We start from the raw sequence: 21,647 nt of genomic DNA on the forward strand, positions 1-21,647 counted from the left end.
AAAGCGGGCAGGAGAGGCCAAAAGGATGAGCTCAGAGCCAGCCGAAGTGACAACAAACATGTGGCTGTTTACTAGGGTTGGACGGGGCTCGGCTGCAGATGTTTGTGGTCTCTGGAAGGTTCCAGAGGAATGAGTTATGAGGAAGACTCGCGGAGTTTGATGAGCGCGAGATTCTTGTTGGGGGATGGCCCAATGGTAGGAACCGAGCTTGGAGAGTTCTGCGGTCAGATCCTCCTGTCCGGGTCCCACAATGTACATCAACAAATTAATATTGTGCGGATGTCATTTCAAAGCCTCCTGAAGACGAGAGTCATTATTGAAGCCATCAGAGCACAGATGGTTCAAACTATATGCAGATATTCATACTTGCATTTTTGCATTATAGCTGCCTTTTTTTCCCCCTCTGTTGAACTGTAATGAATTGTCTCATAATCTATTCCATCTTCTTGCCATTAGCGGGCTTTGAATGTTCACAAATAGGAGCAAAGAACTCATTTTCCAGAGCTTTAATCACACAAAGAGGGGATGCCTAATTCTCTAAATGAAATGGTCTGTGATCACTGAAGCAGAGATTTAATATATCACGGCAAATTAGGTAGATTTTAATAAATTACTTATCTCCCTGAATACTTTACATATGCTTAAGAAGGAACATAGCCTGTTTGCAAACAGTGAAAACCCGCAGCCTATAAAAATCCTTTGAAGAAAACGACAAATAAAAAAAGTAAATTAAAAAATGAAATGCATTATATCCTGGACCTCCAGAGACAATTCCTGTTCTGCGCTGACTCACAGCTCCATTAAAAATATCAATTAAATCCTTCCGTGAGATTGGGCAAGGCTAGAAAATTAACTTTCCGAGCGGCTTTTGGAGGACCGGGTTATCCGGACACACCTCCAAGCACTGTATGAGCTTGATGTAAAATTTAGAAAAATGATAGAAAGATAGTCCTTTCAGGCCTGACTAAGCATATCGTCTTGAGCCAGGCTTTCAATAATTTCTTTCTGTCATATGCTAGGTTTTCAAAGTGCAAGTGCCCTATATATCCATATCTACCCCCTTTAATGCAGTACACACGTTCCTGGACCCCACGGTCAATGCCACCATTGCGAACCCGTGAAAATAATACGAAAGGAAGAACTGCAATTTTTGCGAAAGGAAAACAAACAAAAAAAAAAAACTTGCAGTAATTTATTAAGTGGGTGCCCCATCTTATTCTTTATATTTAATTGATAGAAACTGCATCAAAGACAATGTGCACTGAGCTTTAATGTGCATGAAATGGATATTAGCATTTTAAAGAGGAGGATTAACACATTAATCCGAGTAATTTTCATCTATTGCTTTGAATAAAATCTTCACAGTATAAAACTCTTAATGAGGCTAAATCATTGGCATTCCACTTAGTGGGACGATTAGGGATATCATAAAAGTATTTCTTGTTCATAGGTTTTCTAAGATTTATGCGTTTTGCTTATTAAAAATAAAAATGGGAATTGCATTTCAGTTCTTCATAAGAAAACATGGAAATGCAAATAGGCTTTCTCTTGCTATGGCGTAGGCATAAATTATTGAGACGGTGCGGCCATTGTGGAGATCTGAACTCCTGAGGGGGCGGCAGTCACGGGAAGGGGGGAATAGAGAGACAAACAAATGAAAGAGTGTACAAAACTTGAGCACTCCGGTCCCAGGCCTGCCCCTCCCGCTCCCATGAATTATAGATCATATACACCAGAGCAAACATCTCGCCTACGAGCTTTCCTGTGAGCGTTTACTCAGGAGCCGGAGACGCCCCGGGAGCAGCTTTTTCAAGCTTCCCAGTCCTCTTTGTGTTGCTCGTGGACAGACCGGAGGGCATGGAGTGCTTCGATGGTGACCCGGAGTTGGCCGATCCTTCCGCCACCTGCTCGAGCATCCAGCACTGGGGAGACAAGAGCAGAGAGAGCATTCGACTGGGTGTCCCTCGGGTAGGGGAGCTGAAGCAGGAGTTGAAAAGACGGAAATACCTCTGTTAGAGCCCAAGGTTCACCGGCATCTCAGAACTGTCCAAGTTAGAGCTGCCAGGTGCGCACATTTTACACAGAGCGTATGACACGCGCACTTTGTTCGAGGAGCTAAAACGAATGAGCCATTCAGTACGTTTACCTCACAGAAAGGCTGGAGGGTGATGAGTTTCAGCTCAGAGTCAGAGTTCCTAAGCTAGTAAGAAATAGAGTCTAAAAGGGATCAAGATGCAACACAGAATTTGTTCTAACCATTGTAAAGAAGTTATGTGATCATAATTTGGATTGATTACTTTTCTTTCCAAAGAAAACGTTTCACTTATAGATTTCATGTGAAGTTAGAAAAAGTGAAAATGGCAGACTCAGGGTAAAGTCTAGAGCAGGGGTCGGGAAGCTTTTTGGCTGAGAGAGCCATGAACGCCACATATTTTAAAACGTAATTCCGTGAGAGCCATACAGTGACTCGTGTATGTTAAGCATATTCCAATAAAAATTTGGTGTTGTCCCAGAGGACAGCTGTGATTGGCTCCAGCCACCCGCAACCATGAACATGAGCGGTAGGAAATGAATGGATTATAATACATGAGAATGTTTTATATTTTTAACATTTTTTTTTTATTAAAGATTTGTCTGCAAGCCAGATGCAGCCATCAAAAGAGCCACATCTGGCTCATGAGCCATGAGTTCCCGACCCCTGGTCTATGGACTGGCTTTGAGGGCCCATGAACTGACATGGTAGGAAAGCAGATGAAAAATTTTAAGTGTACATGGGCTTCCTTGGGAGGGGTCAGTGGGTTCAGTGAGGCACCAAAGGTGGATTGCTGGCCAAAAGCATCAGGCTTTTGTGTGTGTGTGTGTGTGTGTGTGTGTGAGAGAGAGAGTATGTCTGTGTGTGATCATTACAAGAAAATCTGTAAAAAAAACCTTCAAACAAAATTTGACATACAGACAGGGGAGAAGTGAGCAGGTAGGGAGTGTGCAGAAGCACAGGGCACAGGTGGGCACTGCTCACTCCCTGGAGGGTCTACCTGTTCCTCTTCCTCTTCCTCCTCCTCTTCTTCTTCTCCTTCCTCTTCCTTCTTCTTCTTCTCCTTCCTTCTCCTCCTCCTTTTCTTCTTCTTCTCCTTCTCCTTCTCCTTCTTCTTCTTCTTTTTTAAGTAAGAGGAGAGGCAGAGACAGACTCCTGCATGTGCCACGACCAGGATCCACCTGGCAAGCCCGTACCAGGTGATGCTCTGCCTGGCTGGGCCGCAGCTCTGTTGCTCAGCAACCGAGCCATTTTAGTGCCTAAGGCAGAGGTCATGGAGCCATCCTCAGAACCCAGGGCCAACTTTGCTCAAAACATCGAGCCATGGCTAAGGGAGGGGGACAGGGGGTAGAGTAGAGGAGGAGAGAAGCAGATGGTCGCTTCCCCTGTGTGCCCTGACTGAACCTGAGACTTCCATATGCCAGGCTGATGCTCTACTGCTGAGCCTACCAGCCAGGGCCAACTCCTATGTCTGACACAGAACAAAACATTAAAATCCTAAACTGACTAGAGCTTAATGTTTTGACTTTCCCCAAACATGACTGCAACAGCCGCTTATGTCAGATCAGTGTGGTCACATTGTGGTCTTGCAGAATTAAGAACATGGGTTGTGAAGCAGAAGTGACTGGTAAAAAGATTAAGAATATAAAGCATATATAACTTGGGTCATTTTTCTCAGACTCTCTTGGTCCTGGTGGCTTCGATGGTGTGGATTAGGTTAATATTTTAATTCTCTCATCTTTTCCTTCTGTGGAAAAGTTTCTCAGAAGAGGTTTCTAATTAGGTTACTTGGTCTCATTTGCTTAGTTGTTTGGCTTGATCCTGACTTCTGAGCACCGACAGGCATCCAGGACGAGCAGCTCGGCATGAACCAGGCTGGGCTGCGGCAGGCAGTCCTGGCACTGGGGGTTCAGGTACTGCACGTGCCCATCTACTGCACGAGGAGAAGAGCAAACGCTCCACGTGCACCCAGCCACGGGTGCCGCAGTCACCTCACCGACAGGGACGAGGACACAGCCTCCGTTCTCCCTGTGTTGTGCATGGTCCAGGCCTCCCTGGTTATGATTTGAAAAGTCTGATTTCTAAAGAACAATTCCTTTAGCATGTTCCAAATGTGTCATACAGAAAAGAGGGTGGAGAGTAAGCCTTTTGGGGCTCACACCCAGCGAGGTGATGTCCGCAGAGCACACTGGTCAGGAGTCCCTGTCCTCCATGAACCCTGCTGGGACACAAGTGACCAAAAGTGCTCCGAGCTGTCCACAGCGACTACGCCCGGGACTGTGACACTGAACTAGGGAGAAGCCTCGCAAGAGACACTGAGGTGATCTCCGAGGACAACGTGCCGTGGCTGAAATAAGGCCCGCAGCACGAGGCCTCCATGAGCAACGTGAAAAACAGCCCATGGCGGGACCTGTCCCACACGCCCCGATGGGAACAAAATGCTAACTCCTTGTGAAACACGACTGATGATTTTCCAACTTCCGCTGACTCCAAGGAAGGCGGAGTGGAGGGGGAGGGCAGGGGAGGGGCGCAGAGAGAGACTTCCAGCTTCAACCAAATGCCTGCTTGCTTTGCAAAGCGTCCAGCTAACGGAGGATTCACCGTCCCCGCGCCAGCGCACTGGAGGGTTCAGTACGGGGTCTGGGTCTCGGCAGCAGCCCCTACCGTCCACGTTCTGCTCGATGATGTCTCTGCCCTCCCGGAACAGGTCAGCCAGGTCGACGTGAGCGACGCCGATGTCCTCACAGTCCAGGTCCTGCTCATCCTCTGGCGGGTCACTGACCACAGTGAAGCAGACGCTGGGAAAGGCAGACACAGAGGAAACCGCCCCAGCGTGAGAAAAAAACCACCAGGAAACAAAACTGAATGGGTTGTTATCACTGTGGGTGAAATCTTGAAATTTCCAATTATTCCAACAGAGAGAAAATTCTGTGAGGTAGGTAAGTTACTAAGTGAACTCCTAGAGTGATGATAGCACACCCAGCCTTCAACTGAACAATAATGCACCTTTCTGAGCATGGACGGACGTTTGTCTCTAGGCCGGAGGAGGTCCCGGGGCAGGAAGAAGTGGCGCGCTCTGCGCCACGTCACCTCACCCCATTCTGCTGCTTCTACCTGGAAGGCTAGCAGGACCAAGTGAGTTAAGACCACGGAGATGCCCTGGCCAGTTGGCTCAGCGGTAGAGCGTTGGCCTGGCGTGCGGGGGACCCGGGTTCGATTCCCGGCCAGGGTACACAGGAGAAGCGCCCATTTGCTTCTCCACCCCACCCCTCTCCTTCCTCTCTGTCTCTCTCTTCCCGGAGGGGCAGAGCATCGCCCCTGGTGGCCGTGCCTGGTGGATCCCGGTCGGGCGCATGCGGGAGTCTGTCTGACTGTCTCTCCCCGTTTCCAGCTTCAGAAAAAAGAAAAAAAAGACCACGGAGGTCAGGGCGGCCTCTGTGACAGAAATGCAACACTTTCTATAGAAACGCACGACTCCGGAGTTACGACTAAGCAGTTGAACCCACCATGTGTGTTCTATCAAACGCAGAGATCACGCTCCCTGAATCATGTTAGATAAATGTTGTAGCTCTGCCCAACAGCAATATGAAATATCTGTATTACTTCAGCAAGCTCTGCACTTACAACCATAGCAACCAAGTTTTCTTTTACTTTTAGACACATAATTGTGGGGTTCTGATGGAACTGATTTGAATTAGTGACATGTGCTGAGGTCAAGCGGACTTGGACAAACCGAGTGACAGGAATTTACAGTTAAGTACTCTTTTGATATGTCCTGGCACCGCAGCTTAAACCACGGAGGCTTGTAAACTACCATTTTAACCATTTTTGAAACGTAACCATCCCAAACCAGAAGTGAAACAAGAACCTTGTTTCTTCGATAACATTCTCAGATAAAAATCAAAGTCTCTGTGAAACTGGGCCTTGAAAAATATGCGTAAGTCAAATCCTTTCCAAACACATAGGTAAACACGAAGTTAAATTAGTGGTTTAAGCTAATTTGCTAAAAATGAGTGTTCAGCATTTCATTCCATTCCTAAGTCCATGTCTGCGAGCAATACAAGCTGGTGAGAAAACGGAACTCCCTTACAATGGAACCAAAGGTAGTACCTACTCCCAGGGTAACTGAGGAGTGCGGGGCCCGGTCTGCCGGTGAAGATGAGTATTTGTACAATACACAGGGCGTAAGCCGGGCTGGTTTAGGGCACCCGTCCTGGGCTCAACGTTCTGCTTTCCTGTTTATGGGCGCTGTGCCCTTGGACAAATTCTTAACCTCTCCGATCTCGGTGTGCTTATCTGTAGAATGGGGATGAGTGGTCCTGTGTTATAGAGCTTCTGTGGGGGTCGAATGAGATGGCACATGTAAGCAGTGTCTGGAAGGAACATAGTAAACACTGAGTGAAAATAGAAGAAGCCAACGAGCAGAACAGACACAGGCTCACAGACGCAGAGGACATCGTGCTGGTAAGGCAAGGGGGAGCAGTGGGGTGGACGCGTGAGCAAGGGGAAGGGACTCCGCAGGACAGGCTGGTGATACAGAGTAGTCACGGAGATGTGCAGTACAGAATACATAGGGGATACAGTCCATAATATTCTAACACCTAGGTACGGTGCCAGGTAGGCACACGATTTATCGGGATGACCACTTATCAAGTTACACAATGTCTAATCACTGGGTGTACACCTGAAACTAATATTGTATGTCAACTCGAGTTGAAAAAGAAAAAATGATTTAAATAAAGAAATTGATTTTGCTCTTTCATTGCTACTATTTTCAATCTAGGTCGCGTGGGTGGAGCTTCCGCATGTCTGAGGGAGGGACAGAGGGCACGGGAAAGGCGTGTCAGAAAACCAAGGTTCCCGTGACACCGTGGCTGTGTCACTCCATTTATAGAGAACGATGAAGGAAACTGTCCCACAATGACTATGATTGGGACAGTAGAAATTAAAAGTGACATCTGACGCACACTTCACACCCACAAGACTTCCAGACTAGAGGCTGCACAGATTTAATAAAAATTTAGTGTTATCTTTATATAGTATCTCATATCTAAGGGTGAGATCTATAGCATACCACAGGGGTCCCCAAACTTTTTACACAGGGGGCCAGTTCAGTGTCCCTCAGACCGTTGGAGGGCCGGACTATAAAAAAATATATATAAACAAATCCCTATGCACACTGCACATATCTTATTTTAAAGTAAAAAAACAAAACAGGAACAAATACAATATTTGAAATAAAGAACAAGTAAATTTAAATCAACAAACTGACCAGTATTTCTATGGGAACTATGGGCCTGCTTTTGGCTAATGAGATGGTCAATGTCCGGTTCCATATTTGTCACTGCTAGCCCTAGCAAGTGATATGACGTGCTTCTGGAGCTGTGACGTGTGCCTCCCATGTCACCGGAAGTAGTGCTGTACGGGAGCCACACTGCGCTCTGCGGGGCGCCACATACAGAACTCTAGGAGCACAGGATGCAGATGCGGGGGCCGGATAAATGGCCTCAGGGGGCCGCATGTGGCCCATGGGCTGTAGTTTGGGGACCCCTGGCATACCACATAACAAATGCAGATGACCACTGCCCCTGAATATAGGGAAATTCTTAGACAAAAACAAACAACAAAAACAAACAACAAAAACAAACAAAAAAACCAAACTTCTAAATGCCAGCGAAAGGGCCAGAAACAAACAAAAAGAAATGCAATGTTTCTGGCTTTTAATTTTTAGAGAGTAAAATGAGATGTCAAATACAAACTTAAGAAACTGTGAAGTTAAATTAAAAAGAGAGGAAGGCACACAGAAATAATTTAAAAAATGGCAGCCTGGCTTAGGCTGAACTGTCCACACATATCCACAGACACAGCTTATACGGGACCTCTAACCCTGCCAAAACAAAGAGGTGAAACCTTGTGTCCTGTCCTCGGGCGGGCGGACACTCCGGCCTAGGGTCTGGAGACACCCATGGGGCAGATGCCGTGGACCCAGGGAGGTCAGAGCCGGGAAGTGCCTGCCACAGAGCGGCTTGGCCTCCTCTCCCGGCCTGACCCCCTGCCCTTACCAGGGGACCTGCGCCCCCCCGCCCCGTGGGGGCTCTGCACACTCACCTCTATGGGCTCCCGTGCGCCTGGGAGTCCCCCTGCCTGGACTGACCTTCCTGGGTGCTAATGACTTGACTGGGTCCCCACGTCCTTCACTGGCCACCTTAAATGTCACCCCCTCCGTCTGCCTTCACTGTTATTTTCTCCTTGAGCGGGGTGTTGAGCTGTCTCAGGTGTCCCTGAGCCACATCACTAACCGCCTTCCTCGTGTGCTTGCTCTGCCTCCCTCAGCGGGTGGACTCCGCGAGTGCAGAGACCCCCCCTTGCTCCGGGGTCAGCTCCCGAGACCAGGTAGGGGTGCTGCATATTTGCTGAATTTCCACCTGAGATGCGGAGGGCGAGTCCTGACTGAGGGCGGGCTCGTGGAGGGAGGATCCCTGGAGCAGGCAAGCCCTGGGCTGGCTTTGACCTCAAACACCACTTGTCCCTTAGGAAACCGAAAAGCACTAACGCTCCTTAAATAACTTAACATGGTTTGGACTCTTCCCTCGTTCTGAGATGAAGATTCATTTCAAGGTGAAGCAGGACGGAAGTGCCTGCAGGTCACCTGTGAGTGTCACGTGCTGGCTGCAGGCAGGGTGGATCTGCTCCACAGAACACTGAAAAGGGAAGAAGGGAAGGGAAGCCACAGGGAAGTTTCAGTTAACTGTCAAAACCATGGCTTCAGATACATCCTTTTAAAGTCTCCTTCCAACGCGTTGCCTCCCTTTTAAGGTGACACTTGTATATTTGCAAATGTAGCACGGGACAGGATGCGAAGTTACGATACAGAATTCATTCTACAGTGTATGTAATTTTGTGCCTGTCAGGGAGGATGCACCTAACTTCTCTAAACACGGCTCAGTGAGTTATCACCCATGTTCATGAGGGCTGCTGTCTGGGGAACAAATCCTCACAAATTCGGAGGCTCTTTACGTCACGGGGCCTTGGAGCACTTCACCAGCATGACATTGCCTTTCGGCTGTGGAAACACGTAAGTGTAAACACCTGATCTTTCCCTTAAGAAAATGAAATTGTCAAGGGAGGAGAGGGGGACAGGGCCATTCTTGGCCCTGGGGGGGCAGAGGAGCGGTCACTGAGGTGCCCCCAGCCTGACGCGGCCACCGAGCACCTGCAGTCCCCTCCGTGCTTCTTGAGAATGACATAGCCTTTATGTCTCTGCAGGGCTCAGCGGTTTTGAGAGACAATGATGACCGAGTAGGAGTCATTACAGTTACCATGGACTTACTTCTTTTTGTTGGTTTTGGGAAATAGTTGTCATTAAAATATACTATTTCTGTTGATATTCATGAGGTTTTAATATTTTAAAACATCCACTCATTTTAACTTATAAGATGATAAATACTGATAAACTGACTTAAGCAAAAGCTCTGTGGGGTCCTCTGTGATTTGGAATGGCACTAGGGGATTCGAGGTACTGTGGACTTTATTTTTATTTATTTATTTATTTATTTTTGTATTTTTCTGAAGCTGGAAATGGGGAGAGACAGTCAGACAGACTCCTGCATGCGCCCGACCGGGATCCACCCGGCACGCCCACCAGGGGGCGACGCTCTGCCCACCAGGGAGCGATGCTCTGCCCCTCCGGGGCGTCGCTCTGCCGTGACCAGAGCCACTCCAGTGCCTGGGGCAGAGGCCAAGGAGCCATCCCCAGCGCCTGGGCCATCCTTGCTCCAATGGAGCCTCGGCTGCGGGAGGGGAAGAGAGAGACAGAAAGGAGAGGGGGAGGGGTGGAGAAGCAGATGGGCGCCTCTCCTGTGTGCCCTGGCCGAGAATCGAACCCGGGACCTCTGGACGCCAGGCCAATGCTCTACCACTGAGCAAACCGGCCAGGGCCGTGTGGACTTTATTTTTAAAACTATTTTGGTACAGATATGCAGGTCTTCTGAGGAAATGCAAGTCTAAAATTAAAGTGGAATCCCCCCTCTTAAAAACAACCACTTTTAAGGAAACAAAATTGTTTGCCCCCAACAAGGGGCGCTGCTTATTATACGTTCTCGCGTCCCAGAAGCAGAGGGAAGTAGATGAATGTGACTGAACAGGCCGGTCAGCGCCGCCCAGGGCTCACTCACAGGAACAGAGCCCGGGCCTCGACAGTGACGGTCCACTTGCTGACCGCAGAGAGGCAGATGACACGGCCAGACTTGTTTAGTCGTTAGTCCCTGGGAGAACCCTGGGGACAGGTGGCCTTGGAAGGGGCCTTGGAAGAAGTTGATGTGAGCACGTAAAGCTCGGGTGGCCCCCTCCTGACCTGGGGGAAACAGCGCCTCGGGCTGATGGACAGGCTGTACCACCGCTGGGACGCGGTCCACAGACGTGATGGGCGTGTCTCAAGGAGTTAGCACAACGCGACCAGCAGAGCCTACGAGCTAAGAATGCCAGTCTCCTTCTGGAAACAGAAGATGAAATGTTGGTCCGGAGGCTCTCTGAGACTGTGTGTGTAATGTGCACTTCATGGCCTAATAGCCTGTGTCCCTCTGAGGTGGCGGGTGGCTCCACTGTTGAGAGTGAGAGGCTGTGTCACCTCTGGGCTACAGCAGACAGGACAAGAGGACCATGGAGCACCACAGAGCCGTGCAGACCACGCGGGGCAGCGGCAGGGGCTCATAGGCAGTACTCAGATACTCTCCACACTGCATGGCGGGAGCTCACGCAAAAGTACAAACTGACTGAGATCAGGATTTTTCCCCCTCTTCTCAAACATGTGTAATTTCTCTACTGAACCAGAACTGCAAAGTGTCCTGTTCAAACCTGCCTCCCAATGCATTAAAGAAGCATGAAATGATGAATTATTAACCCATGATATAAAAATTAGTCTGAAAGGCTGAGGAGCTATTAAAATAATGATATTATTATGACTACTTACACTGACTGCAACAATTACTTAGGGTGCCCTTAACTACCTGTCAGCTGCGAGTCGGTCCACTGTAGGCACAGTATCTCCCTCAGTCTTCACAGCAATCTCTGTGGCTTTATCATGGCCATTTACAGACGGAGAGAACAAGGCAGAGGTGGCTGAGTGACCCGACCGGTACTCAGCCAGCTAGTACTCGGCCAGCTAGTGAGCCACGGAACGAGAACTCAGACTCAAGCCCTTTGGCTCCGGAGGGCACCCTCCTGGCAAGCCCCGTTAGGCCCCTTAAGAGTTACAAGTGGGCGACAACGGGGTGCCTCACAGCGCTGTGCAGAGCCCCAGGCCCTGCAGTTACACTGTGTGGTAGGCAGAGCCGCCCTGTTCCGGGAGGAAAGACACCCAGGGAGGTCACGTGCCAAGCCCTGGTCCTGTGCCTCCTCCCTGCACCGCACCGTGCCACGCCACAGAGCTCCGTGCGGCAGAAACCATCAGATAACCGAGAGCGCTGCCATGTACCTTCTGTTGGGCATCTCTTGTTTCTGTAGGATCGCTTTTAAGATGTCTCTCTTCTCTTGGTTGTTTTCTTTGTCAACGTAGATCACTGTACCAAAAAAGAAAGAAAAAAAGTCACACGGAAAGCCACTCAGGAACATGCCGCATTAGCGACATTCTGTTCCTTGAACGAGCACCTGCTCTGAGTGGGGCCGCGGCACCTCGGGCGCCTGGGAACAGAAAGCGGCGCTGAAAGCCAGAATCAAGTCTGAACGGTCACGTGACGTGATGTCAAGTCACCGCAGGTTCCTGCGCACACTGTCAGGGAAGATGCGCCACCGACATCTGAGAGGGCCACGTCGCTGTCACTGCCTGTTCCCGCGCTGGCAGCCACGACAGCGAAAGCCGGCGGGCTTTATTGCTTTGTATCGGAGGGTTTACTGCCTCTCCTGCGCCCGAGAGGCGAGTGATAATGATGACTTACGGCAGGCAGCCCGTCCGCCCTGACAGGCTCGCTAATTTCTTCCTCCTCTCCTGCCGCAGTGCGCAATAACGAGGCGGCCGGGGTGCGGGCGGAGGAAGCCCGCAGACCCACATTAGCTGGCGTTGGGGCGGGGGACACGGGCGGGGGACGTGGAGGAAGAAAGAGGGAGGCCTTTTGGGGGGGAGTGTGTCTTTGTTTGGTAAGGGACCCTGTTGGCATGCAGGGACGTGGTGGACCCGGCCTGGCTGAGGCGGGCGCTTAGGTAACGGCTCTCCGCCCACTCCAGGGAGGAGCCCCAGCACCCGCAGCTGCAGAGAGGCCTCTGCTCTTGGGAACAATGGCTTCCCAGAGTTCTCACGTGCCAATGCCCCCACCACCCCCACCCCCACTGCCTTTTCTCGGCGCTGCAGCCTCGGCGATGCCTCAGCTTCTCGTCAAGTTTCTTTCTCTGATGCCATTTTGGAGGTAGAGGCTCCCATGATCAGATCTCAACTTAGAGATTATCGCCGGTCAAAAACACACAAAGAGTGCATGGTACCATGACAATTCTAAAGCCAGCTGCACAGGAACAAACATTCCACAGAGAATGTTCCCTGGGACAATTTCAGTTCAATCTCACGTTGTGATGCTATCAAAAGACTCCAGCGTTTGGCTCAGTTGAGCAAATCCGAACCGAGGGCCCGAGCTGTGCCGGCACCGAGCCCGGCACAGGAGGTGGGGCCCTAGGTGTCCGCCGGAGAGCGACAGTGTCTACGGAATAACTAAGTAACAACTCTCTGCTATCCCTCTGGAGGGTGCCATCCCAGAAAAGGCCTAATTATAAGGGTCACTGGGGATTTACAGGACTCAAGAAAGACAAAGGCTTCAGAGCATTTTGGAAATACAGTGTTTAACTCATCAATGCTAAGAAGTCATGCTAATAGTTCAATTCTACTAATGCCGGGGCACGTGCCTCGGCTGGCCACCTGTTCACCCAAATCCCCTGGCCTGAAAGTAGCAGAGGCAGAACTTGAATCAAGCACCGTCCATCTCCAGAGCCTGCCTCCTTGGCCTCCCCTCTGTAACCTCTCCGTCTTCCCTATGAGGCCCAAACCCTTCCCGCTGCGTAAGCTGCAACCACGCTGTTAGCACAGACGGGAGTGGGCAAGAGCATTCCGGAGCCGCACGAGGGAGGCCGCCTCTTTCCCTTCTCCCCTAAGAACACCTGGTCCAGGTGTCTTAAATAACTCTCTTGGCTGAACATTTTTAAAAATTCCTTTTTGGAAAAAAAAACAAAACGCAAGCTACTTACCAATAAGCTTCGTTCTCTAAAGGTGTACCAAACGGGAACGACAGCTCTCCTGCTTGTCCAAACAAGGCCCAGGCTGGGCATGTCAGTCCCGCCCAGTGACTCTCAGTCTCTACCGCGCACTGGAATGCTCTGGGGCTTGCAGGCGGCCGAGTTCACCCACAGGGTCTGACTCGGCAGGGCTGGGGCCAGGCCTGGGAGTCTGCATTCCTAACGTCCTCTCAGGAGCTGCTGTTGGTCAGGAGGCCACACCCTGGGAATCTCTGGTGAGCCCAACAGTCCTTTGCCCGGTTTTTGTATTTTTTTCCATCGCCCAGTTTTCCATGGGATCAGGAACTAGTGACACTTGTGTTGAACATGTGGGAAACAGCAACACAGTGACCACTTCTAATTAGGTCATGCCCCTAAGGACAGCCATTTTGTCTTCTGAAACCGGATGGTTAAAACAGCTTTCAGAAATTCAAAAAGTACATCCTTTAAAAAGCAATTCTGGTGATTATGAAAAATATCAGAACTCCCCAAAGTTAAGCTATTACCTTTCATTTTTATCAGAAGTCATGTGTTTAGGACTGGTTAGGTTTGGACGTACACTAACTGAGAGCATATATCTTAAAAAGATACAAAGCTGTAGTCCCAATACCTGAGTTGATTTTGAATGGTCTACCATTAAAAACATATCCTCACTTCTGCAGGTTGAAGAAACAAATACTTATATTCTCTCTCAATGTCACTGGACAGAAGAAATGCAGATGGTGTAATAATAAAGGTCTGGTGACCCTGACCCTCAGATAAACTGCTATGTTCAAGTGTTATCCCCCATCCTCATCCTCCATTAGCAACCAAATCTCAAGTTCTGCATCCTTGTCATATTCTGAGTTCAACTCCAATTGTCCCGAAGGCAGACTGTTCAAGGCTCAGAGACTGAGGACCTCGCTCAATCCCTGTGAGTCTCATAAAGACTTTGGACAATTTCATTCGCCCTTTTCCCTCCCCCTGTCAATTCCCTGGAAGGTTCTATTCAGCCCAGACATCATTCTTCAGACCCACCATTAATCTTCTCTTCTTTCAAACTATTTTCTTGCTTTTTCAGCAAAATTTCCAACCCCAGTAAACTGCCACCGCTGTCTTGCAATGTTTTTCAGTGTCAGTAGCCCAAAGATGATATATATTTTTGTGTGGGTGAGACTGGTATTAACACCTCTTAACAAAAGCTGAATTAGGTTATGAATAATTGTGGGGCTCATTAGTCTAACCCTCTCGCTGTAGGTACCTAATTTAGGCCTCCAGGCACCGCTCCCTTCTGCACAGATTCAAGCCATCAGGCAGGGTGAGATCACCAGGGCGCTCACTCACCCTCCCCTCTGCGTGGTGTTCTACAAGGAGTGGCCGGAGTGAACCGTCCTTCTAAACTTTCCGGATGAATTAAAAAGTCAGTTTGAAAATAAAACTTCACTAACATTGCATAAGATTTGGAAGCTATAAGTCTATATTATATTGATCTTTTATATCAAGTAAAAAGTGAATGGTAAATGATTGTAATAATTAGATGAGATAGTTACTTATTAACCAAAGATTCAAGGAGATTCCCCTGCAGTGAAGGAGAGGCAAATCTGATAATTAAAAAAATGAACATTTTCATTGTGTCATAATAAGTGAAGAATAAAATACAAGGTTAGTATTATTTCTTAAATTTGGTGATGGACTAGGACTTCATGTTTTTCACATATAGTAGACATAAAACAGCATTATTTTGCTTCTGAGCACAAAGTGCATCCCCCTCGCCTTCCTCCAGAGAACTAGCCTTACAATTCTTTTCAATTAATCTTAAAAGCTCTACAGAGTCAAATCTCATAGGTAGGAATAGAAACTGAAGAAATGTATAGTAAATACTATATTACATACATTTCTAATAGGTTGTTGGTTTTCTTGTTGGTAACAAATGACTAATTCACAGAAATATAAACATCTCTGAAAATACCAATTAGATAGTAGGCTACCTTGCAGTAAAAGGAAAAAAATAAAAGCAAAGCCAACCAACCAACCAACAACCCAAAGCCCCAAGCAGATACAGGTCACCGTGTGGAAATGTACAAAATTCGGGGCATAGGTCTCATCCAGAGAATGAGCTACATTGCTCCTTAACCAAACAGAAACATCTGCTCTGAGGTGTGGCCAAGGTTTTCAATGTACAACCAATTTCTGAAAAACAAACATTCTACTGGTGACCTTTACAAAGAATTACACAGAAACCAGAAAAGTCTGTCTCTTTTCTTGGAGCACCTTCGTTAAAATTAGTTAGCTGCCTGACCTGTGGTGGCGCAGTGGATAAAGGGTCGACCTGGAAATGCTGAGGTCGCCGGTTCGAAACCCTGGGCTTGCCTGGTCAAGGCACATATGGGAGTTGATGCTTCCAGCTCCTCCCCCCCTTCTCTCTCTGTCTCTCTCTCCTCTCTCTCTCCCTCTCTGTCTCTCTCTCTCCCTTTCTCTCTCCTCTCTAAAATGAATAAATAAAATTAAAAACAAAACAAAAAAGAATACTTAAAAAAAATTAGCTGAACGGTTCTCTCGTTTCTGACGATATTTTGATATGGTTCTTTTTTGGTGCTCAGTAGTGAAGAGATCTATAGGAAGGATGGAAAAATGTTTTCTGAAATGTTTCTGTTCTATCCAGTCAGTGAAAGGAAGGAGGGGTCAGATTCTCGTCCTGACCACACTACTTCTCTCTCAAGCCACTTGCTATTATAGAATTACAGGACTGGAGCTGGGCGGGACCTCAGCGGCTCAGTCCATAGATAAGAAAACAGAGAACCATGAAATTTAAACATATCGCCCCGTTCCCGTAACCAGCAGGGACTGTGGGAACAGGGAGGAGCACAGCACTCTCTGACGACTCCTGATTACCGTCATTACTGTCTCAAGCGATGACACGTTTCTAGAAATACCAGCTAAGAAAAAGTAATCACAAACATTTGCAATATGGCTGATATAATAGCCTGATTATGCTCGTTGATTCAAATGCAATTTATAAAACCACCAGAGGTGGCCTGTTTTGTGAAAGATAACCCAACACTCCAACTGTGGCTCAGGTTAATGCAGGCCTGAGGAGAACTTAATGCGCAGCTTTAACTTTGGGTCATGGCAGATTGGCAAGACTTTTACTCCTTTACTCCTCCCCAGTTATACACTGACACATACTATTTTTAAAATACCTTAAAAAGTCAGTTGATATGAGAATTTACAGGTTGCCTATTGCGTCTATACTGGTCCAGTTGACTTAACATGTCAACCAGCTGATAGATAAAGCCCTAAATTAAGAGAAAACCTGCCTGCTGCTAAAACTCGTCACTCGATTCAAGTCCTGATCATCTAGACACGGGAGAGATACATACGCACACTGTAAAAACAGCTACGTGATCATGCTGCTCAGAAAGGCTGAAAAACTGGGCCACTGAACCATTCAAGTCCATATGATTAAAAATAACTATATATTTTTGCCCTTAAAATAGCGTATTTTTTTATTCAATTGGCATTAAAAAAAACAATACTGTGAAATAGCAACATCTAAAAGCATTGTTTTTCCACTGTTTTCGTTTTAACTTTAGTATTACTTCAAAATTTTCTTCAATTCTACTTCAATTTCTTTATCCTTATGCTACAGAGTTGACTTTTGTTCATCTATTCGGACAAGGCTTTGGTGATTCTCTACGGAGAGGAGAGGATGGTGCCGTCTCCTCGCCCCTTCTCCGTGGTCGGAGAGCCACACCCACCGGTGCTGTTGTAGTAGACCCACTGCCCTCGCCCCTTCTCCATGGTCGGAGAGCCACACCCACCGGTGCTGTAGTAGTAGACCCACTGCCCTCGCCCCTTCTCCATGGTCGGAGAGCCACACCCACCGGTGCTGTTGTAGTAGACCCACTGCCCTCGCCCCTTCTCCGTGGTCGGAGAGCCACACCCACCGGTGCTGTAGTTGTAGTAGACCCACTGCCCTCGCCCCTTCTCCGTGGTCGGAGAGCCACACCCACCGGTGCTGTAGTTGTAGTAGACCCACTGCCCACTCCTTGGTTTGGGCAGCGACACGGGCGTCTCCTCGGCAGGAAGGCTGTAGAACCGGCACTCCACGAACAGCCTTCGGATGGTGTCATCTGTAATTACTCGAGAGTCACTGAGTCTCAGAGCGATGATCTCAATCCGAATCTTTTCTGACGTCTGTTTAAAGAGAGAGAGAGAGAGAAAAAAAAACACCAAATAAAGCAACAACAAAGAAACACAAATCTTTGGGGAAAACAAAGGAACCAAAAATCCTTTACCCCTTCTCATTATCAACTTTAAATAAAACACAAAGGCCGATGGGTTTCTTTTTTGGAAGGCATCGTATACTACCATTTAGTTCCACATGATAGATTATTCACGACAGAGAGAGACAGAATGAGATGCGAATGCCCTGGGGTTTGAAGTTAACAGTGTCATGGCAATTGTCTCCTGATTTACATTTGAGGCTATAAATACCCCACTAGTAGTCTATCAGGAGTGAGGATTATGAGATCTTCATCTCTGATTGCCTTCAGAATGACAGGTATCCGTTGGCCTTGTTTCTAACTCTGTAATAAAGTGCATGTTTATCACTGCTTTTATTTCATCGACACTACCTGAGAAAGTTTCGGTTCTTCAGAGATCAAAGCCTGTTGAATACTTTATAGCTATTATGCTAATCTATGCAGCTATATGGATCCATATTAATTTGAGCAGAACCTACAGTTCGCTCTCATATATTCTGCTGTGACATATTTCATTTAAAGAGTAGTTTTCAAACAAAAGAAACAAAATTTTTATCCAAAATAACACATTTTCTCTCAATTTATGCTATACCATCTTTAGAGAATTAACAAATAAAAATGTCTTTGTTTGATAGTGTAATTTGCACTTCAGTTCTTATTGAATAGATTTTGGTGTCACAGACAGATTATGGGAGTCACATCTAATCATAATTAAAACAAATAACAGATGGACAAAAATGAGATCCTGCTGAGGTAATGCCTCAGTTACACATTTGTTTATATAGTTTTAAATTTGTTCTTTATCCCTTTTCCTACATTCAAAGGCGTGCTACTGTAAACTATATAACTTCAAATCATATTAAGAAACAAAAGCTAAAAATAAGACCTGTTTCTATGACCAACTTTTAGAAATTCATTGTTAAATATAAATCAGTGTGCAAATTCACCACCGTGATTACTTAGATACTTCAAAGCATATAATATAATTAATCAAATTGAAAAGCGTAAGTCTCCTATTGTATAAACACCCCCATAAAGAACAATTTCCATTGCCGTCCAACCCCCTCAATATTTGATGAAGTAATTTTACCCCCTTCTTTCAGAAGACATTTTCTTTTTATTATGTATTCTAAGACACTTTAACTAAAAACCCAAATCTGAATATTTCAATAAGGTTATTTTATTATTCAATAGGTTCATGGAAATTTTACCAGGATGACAGAGAAAATTCCACACCATTCTGTCTCCAGTAATACAGGTACAAGGCTGCAGCTGGCAATATTACTGGGATTAGCATAGTATGATGAAATATTTAAAGGGAAATTTTTTCTAAAACCTAATAAATCAAATGACTGCCAAATGTCATTAAAGTGATGGTCTTTGACTTGAATATGCTTTTCATATTCAAATTTGAAAAGAAAGAGATGAAAGCCCGGAAAGGTTACTCGGTTTCAACTAATAACCTCGAGCCCTCGCCGCTCACGTGCATAAAAAATGAAGTTGGCTCTATTGTCTAATCTCACTTCAGAAAAGCCCTTCTCCGCTTGCTGGAGACTCACAGGGTAAAAAAAAAAATATTTTAAATGATATTATTTTTTTCCCCTTAGGATACATTCTGGTTGTCAAAATACTCGCCTACAAACACATTTTATAATTCTGGTTCGAATGCGGCACAATGCATTGTTAGGACTTTGACATGACTAGTAATTTGACAAACTTGCAATTGTTATAATGATACGTCTCATAAAACCGCCCTGCTATTGCACAAGAGAATTAAAGAAAATCTATAAAAAAGCAAAATAGGTATACATGGTTATTTGTGAAGATAGGGATTTAAAATTGTTTATCGTGGAACCCAACGAAGAGACAAGTGAACTTTAAATAGCACAGGAATCAAATTTATTTAAGTGCTTACTTTATTAATAATATATTAACTGTATAATCCCCACATGAAAAGTCGCATTATTGTAAGAATGGATTTAGGCTGTCATATAAGAAGATATAAAAAAACAAGTCTAAGTTCAAGTAGATACTGGGATCATAGCCAAACCAACCAACCAACCAAGAAAACCTACCATATTATCCAAAGAAACTAAAGAGCTAAAAACTCTTTATATGGTGCCTGTCTTCTTTCTGGTCCTGTTTACATTTTTCTACCCCTCCTTCCCACCTTACTCCATGTATCATATGTCCTTTTAAATTCTCTAATATTACTGACAGAAGTTACTAATTACATTTCTTTGTTCATTTGATGCTACATGAATCAACTTAAACCCAAAATGGATAACTTCCAAATAGTATATATATCTAGGGAAGCATGCTCTGAGCAAAGAATTTTCCAGACAGTATGCGTCTAGGCCAGCGGCACTAGCCAACTTACTGTTCAGCACTGGAACAGTTCTGGTCGCAGGCATGCCCCTGAAGATCAAAAGTTCAAGTACATTACAGATCAGGGGTCGGGAACCTATGGCTCGTGAGCCAGCTGTGGCCCTTTTGATGGCTGCATCTGGCTCGCAGACAAATCTTTAATAAAAAAAATAATGTTAAAAATATAAAACCTTCTCATGTATTACAATCCATTCATTTCCTACCGCTCATGTTCATGGTTGCAAGTGGCTAGAGCCATCACAGCTGTCCTCTGGGACAACACCAAATTTTTATTGGATAATGCGTGACGTACACGGGTTGTTGTATGGCTCTCATGGAATTACATTTTAAAATATGTGGCGTTCAAGGCTCTCTCAGCCAGAAAGGTTCCCGACCCGTTATAGATGAAGATTCTGTGGCGTAAGAGACAACTCCAATTCGGTATCGGAAACGAACTCTCCCCTCCCGTCTCCTTCATCCTCTATTTCCTGTCTCAGGTGGTGAGACCACCGTCCACCTGGTCACTACAACCAGAAGTCCCTGCTGCCATTCTTGCCATCACCACTTTCCACACCCACCGCATCCTATAGTTCACCCATTCCTGTTCCCTTTCCTTCCTGAAGATCCCAGTGACTCACTGACGTATTAAAAGCTCACGATATTTGAAACACTGTGTCAGCTCCTGGGGTTATAACGACAGAGGAGACGTGGTTTCTTTTCTCGGTTTTGTGGTTTTGTCTCGATAAACTTCTCTAGGTTCTCTTCGGATCTGAGGGAGGAACTAACACGGCGCCTTCCTAGTGTTAATTAGAAAGCCGAGATGGGATGAAATAAGGAGGGGGAGAACAGAAGGTATCATGAAAGATCCGTGGCTGGTAGGACCGCACGCTGACGGATGGGCAGAATGACTCTCAGCTCAGTGACACGGGGATGATCTTGCCTACTGCATCGCCGGCCTGGCATGTGGCGCACTCCCTATACATGGGTGGTCCACGCTCACCGCTGTGAGAGTGGGGGAGGCGCTCCTGCCCCTAAGCCCCTGCCTGCAGCCTTTGGCTATCTTTTTCCGGGCAGAATTCTTTCCCTAACAACCAAGCACACATCACCTCTCGGCTTGCCGACCCTTCTACTGCCTATGCTCCGGCCGCTTCCCCCGACCCATGGGGTGCTGTTTCCACTGCTCAGCTTGTGTGTCTGAAATCTTCTCCATCAGACAAGTTTCTACTCACTGGGAACGTCAAGGTATTTCCCTCCCTGGCCGTATTCCCTCTATCATGTGGCCTTTCTTCTTCTCTGACTAGTATTACTGACAGAAGCTATGCGTTACCATTTCTTTGTTCCAGAGTACACAGGCTCTCCTTTCATGAGCGTGCAACTCTCTCTAAGAGCCAGGCGGCCCGCCTCTGGGCCCGCACTGCACTTTCCGGTCACAGTGTACTGCACGAATTTGTCCACACATCTGTCTCTCTCTGTATTCAGTGAGCTTTTGGGAGCTGGGACCTTCTTATTCATTTTCTGCTATTTAACATTCCGCCCAGAACCTGGTGCATAGAAGGCACTCAGTAAATACTTAATGATTTAAAGTCAGGACAGGCTGACTATCTTCTACATGTCCAAAGTAGCTCTTGTATACTGGCAGAAATATATGAAGCTCCTTTAACAAACACCAATTCTATCAAGTATGTTTGGAGGAGTGGGTGATTACGAAGCCGTTGAAACGTATACAGGTATCTTACCGTTCTAGATTAGAATTG

At 46.6% G+C, this 21,647-nt stretch overlaps 1 protein-coding gene across 2 annotated transcripts in view; it reads right to left on the reverse strand.

Annotated features, from left to right (window-relative positions):
- Window positions 1-1,177: 1,177 nt before the first annotated feature.
- RPGRIP1L (RPGRIP1 like) overlaps window positions 1,178-21,647 on the reverse strand; it is a 97,267-nt gene continuing 76,797 nt past the window's right edge. For both annotated transcript variants that reach the window (XM_066242945.1, XM_066242946.1), the window contains exons 23-26: window positions 17,275-17,458; window positions 11,505-11,589; window positions 4,697-4,830; window positions 1,178-1,922 (exon numbers count right to left, since the gene is read on the reverse strand). In XM_066242945.1, coding sequence (XP_066099042.1) covers window positions 1,810-1,922; window positions 4,697-4,830; window positions 11,505-11,589; window positions 17,275-17,458 — 516 coding nt within the window. In that variant the 3' untranslated portion in view covers window positions 1,178-1,809. The remainder of the gene's footprint in view (window positions 1,923-4,696; window positions 4,831-11,504; window positions 11,590-17,274; window positions 17,459-21,647) is intronic.

Source organism: Saccopteryx bilineata, chromosome 9, assembly GCF_036850765.1.
Source record: "Saccopteryx bilineata isolate mSacBil1 chromosome 9, mSacBil1_pri_phased_curated, whole genome shotgun sequence".
NCBI classification, from domain to species: domain Eukaryota; kingdom Metazoa; phylum Chordata; class Mammalia; order Chiroptera; family Emballonuridae; genus Saccopteryx; species Saccopteryx bilineata.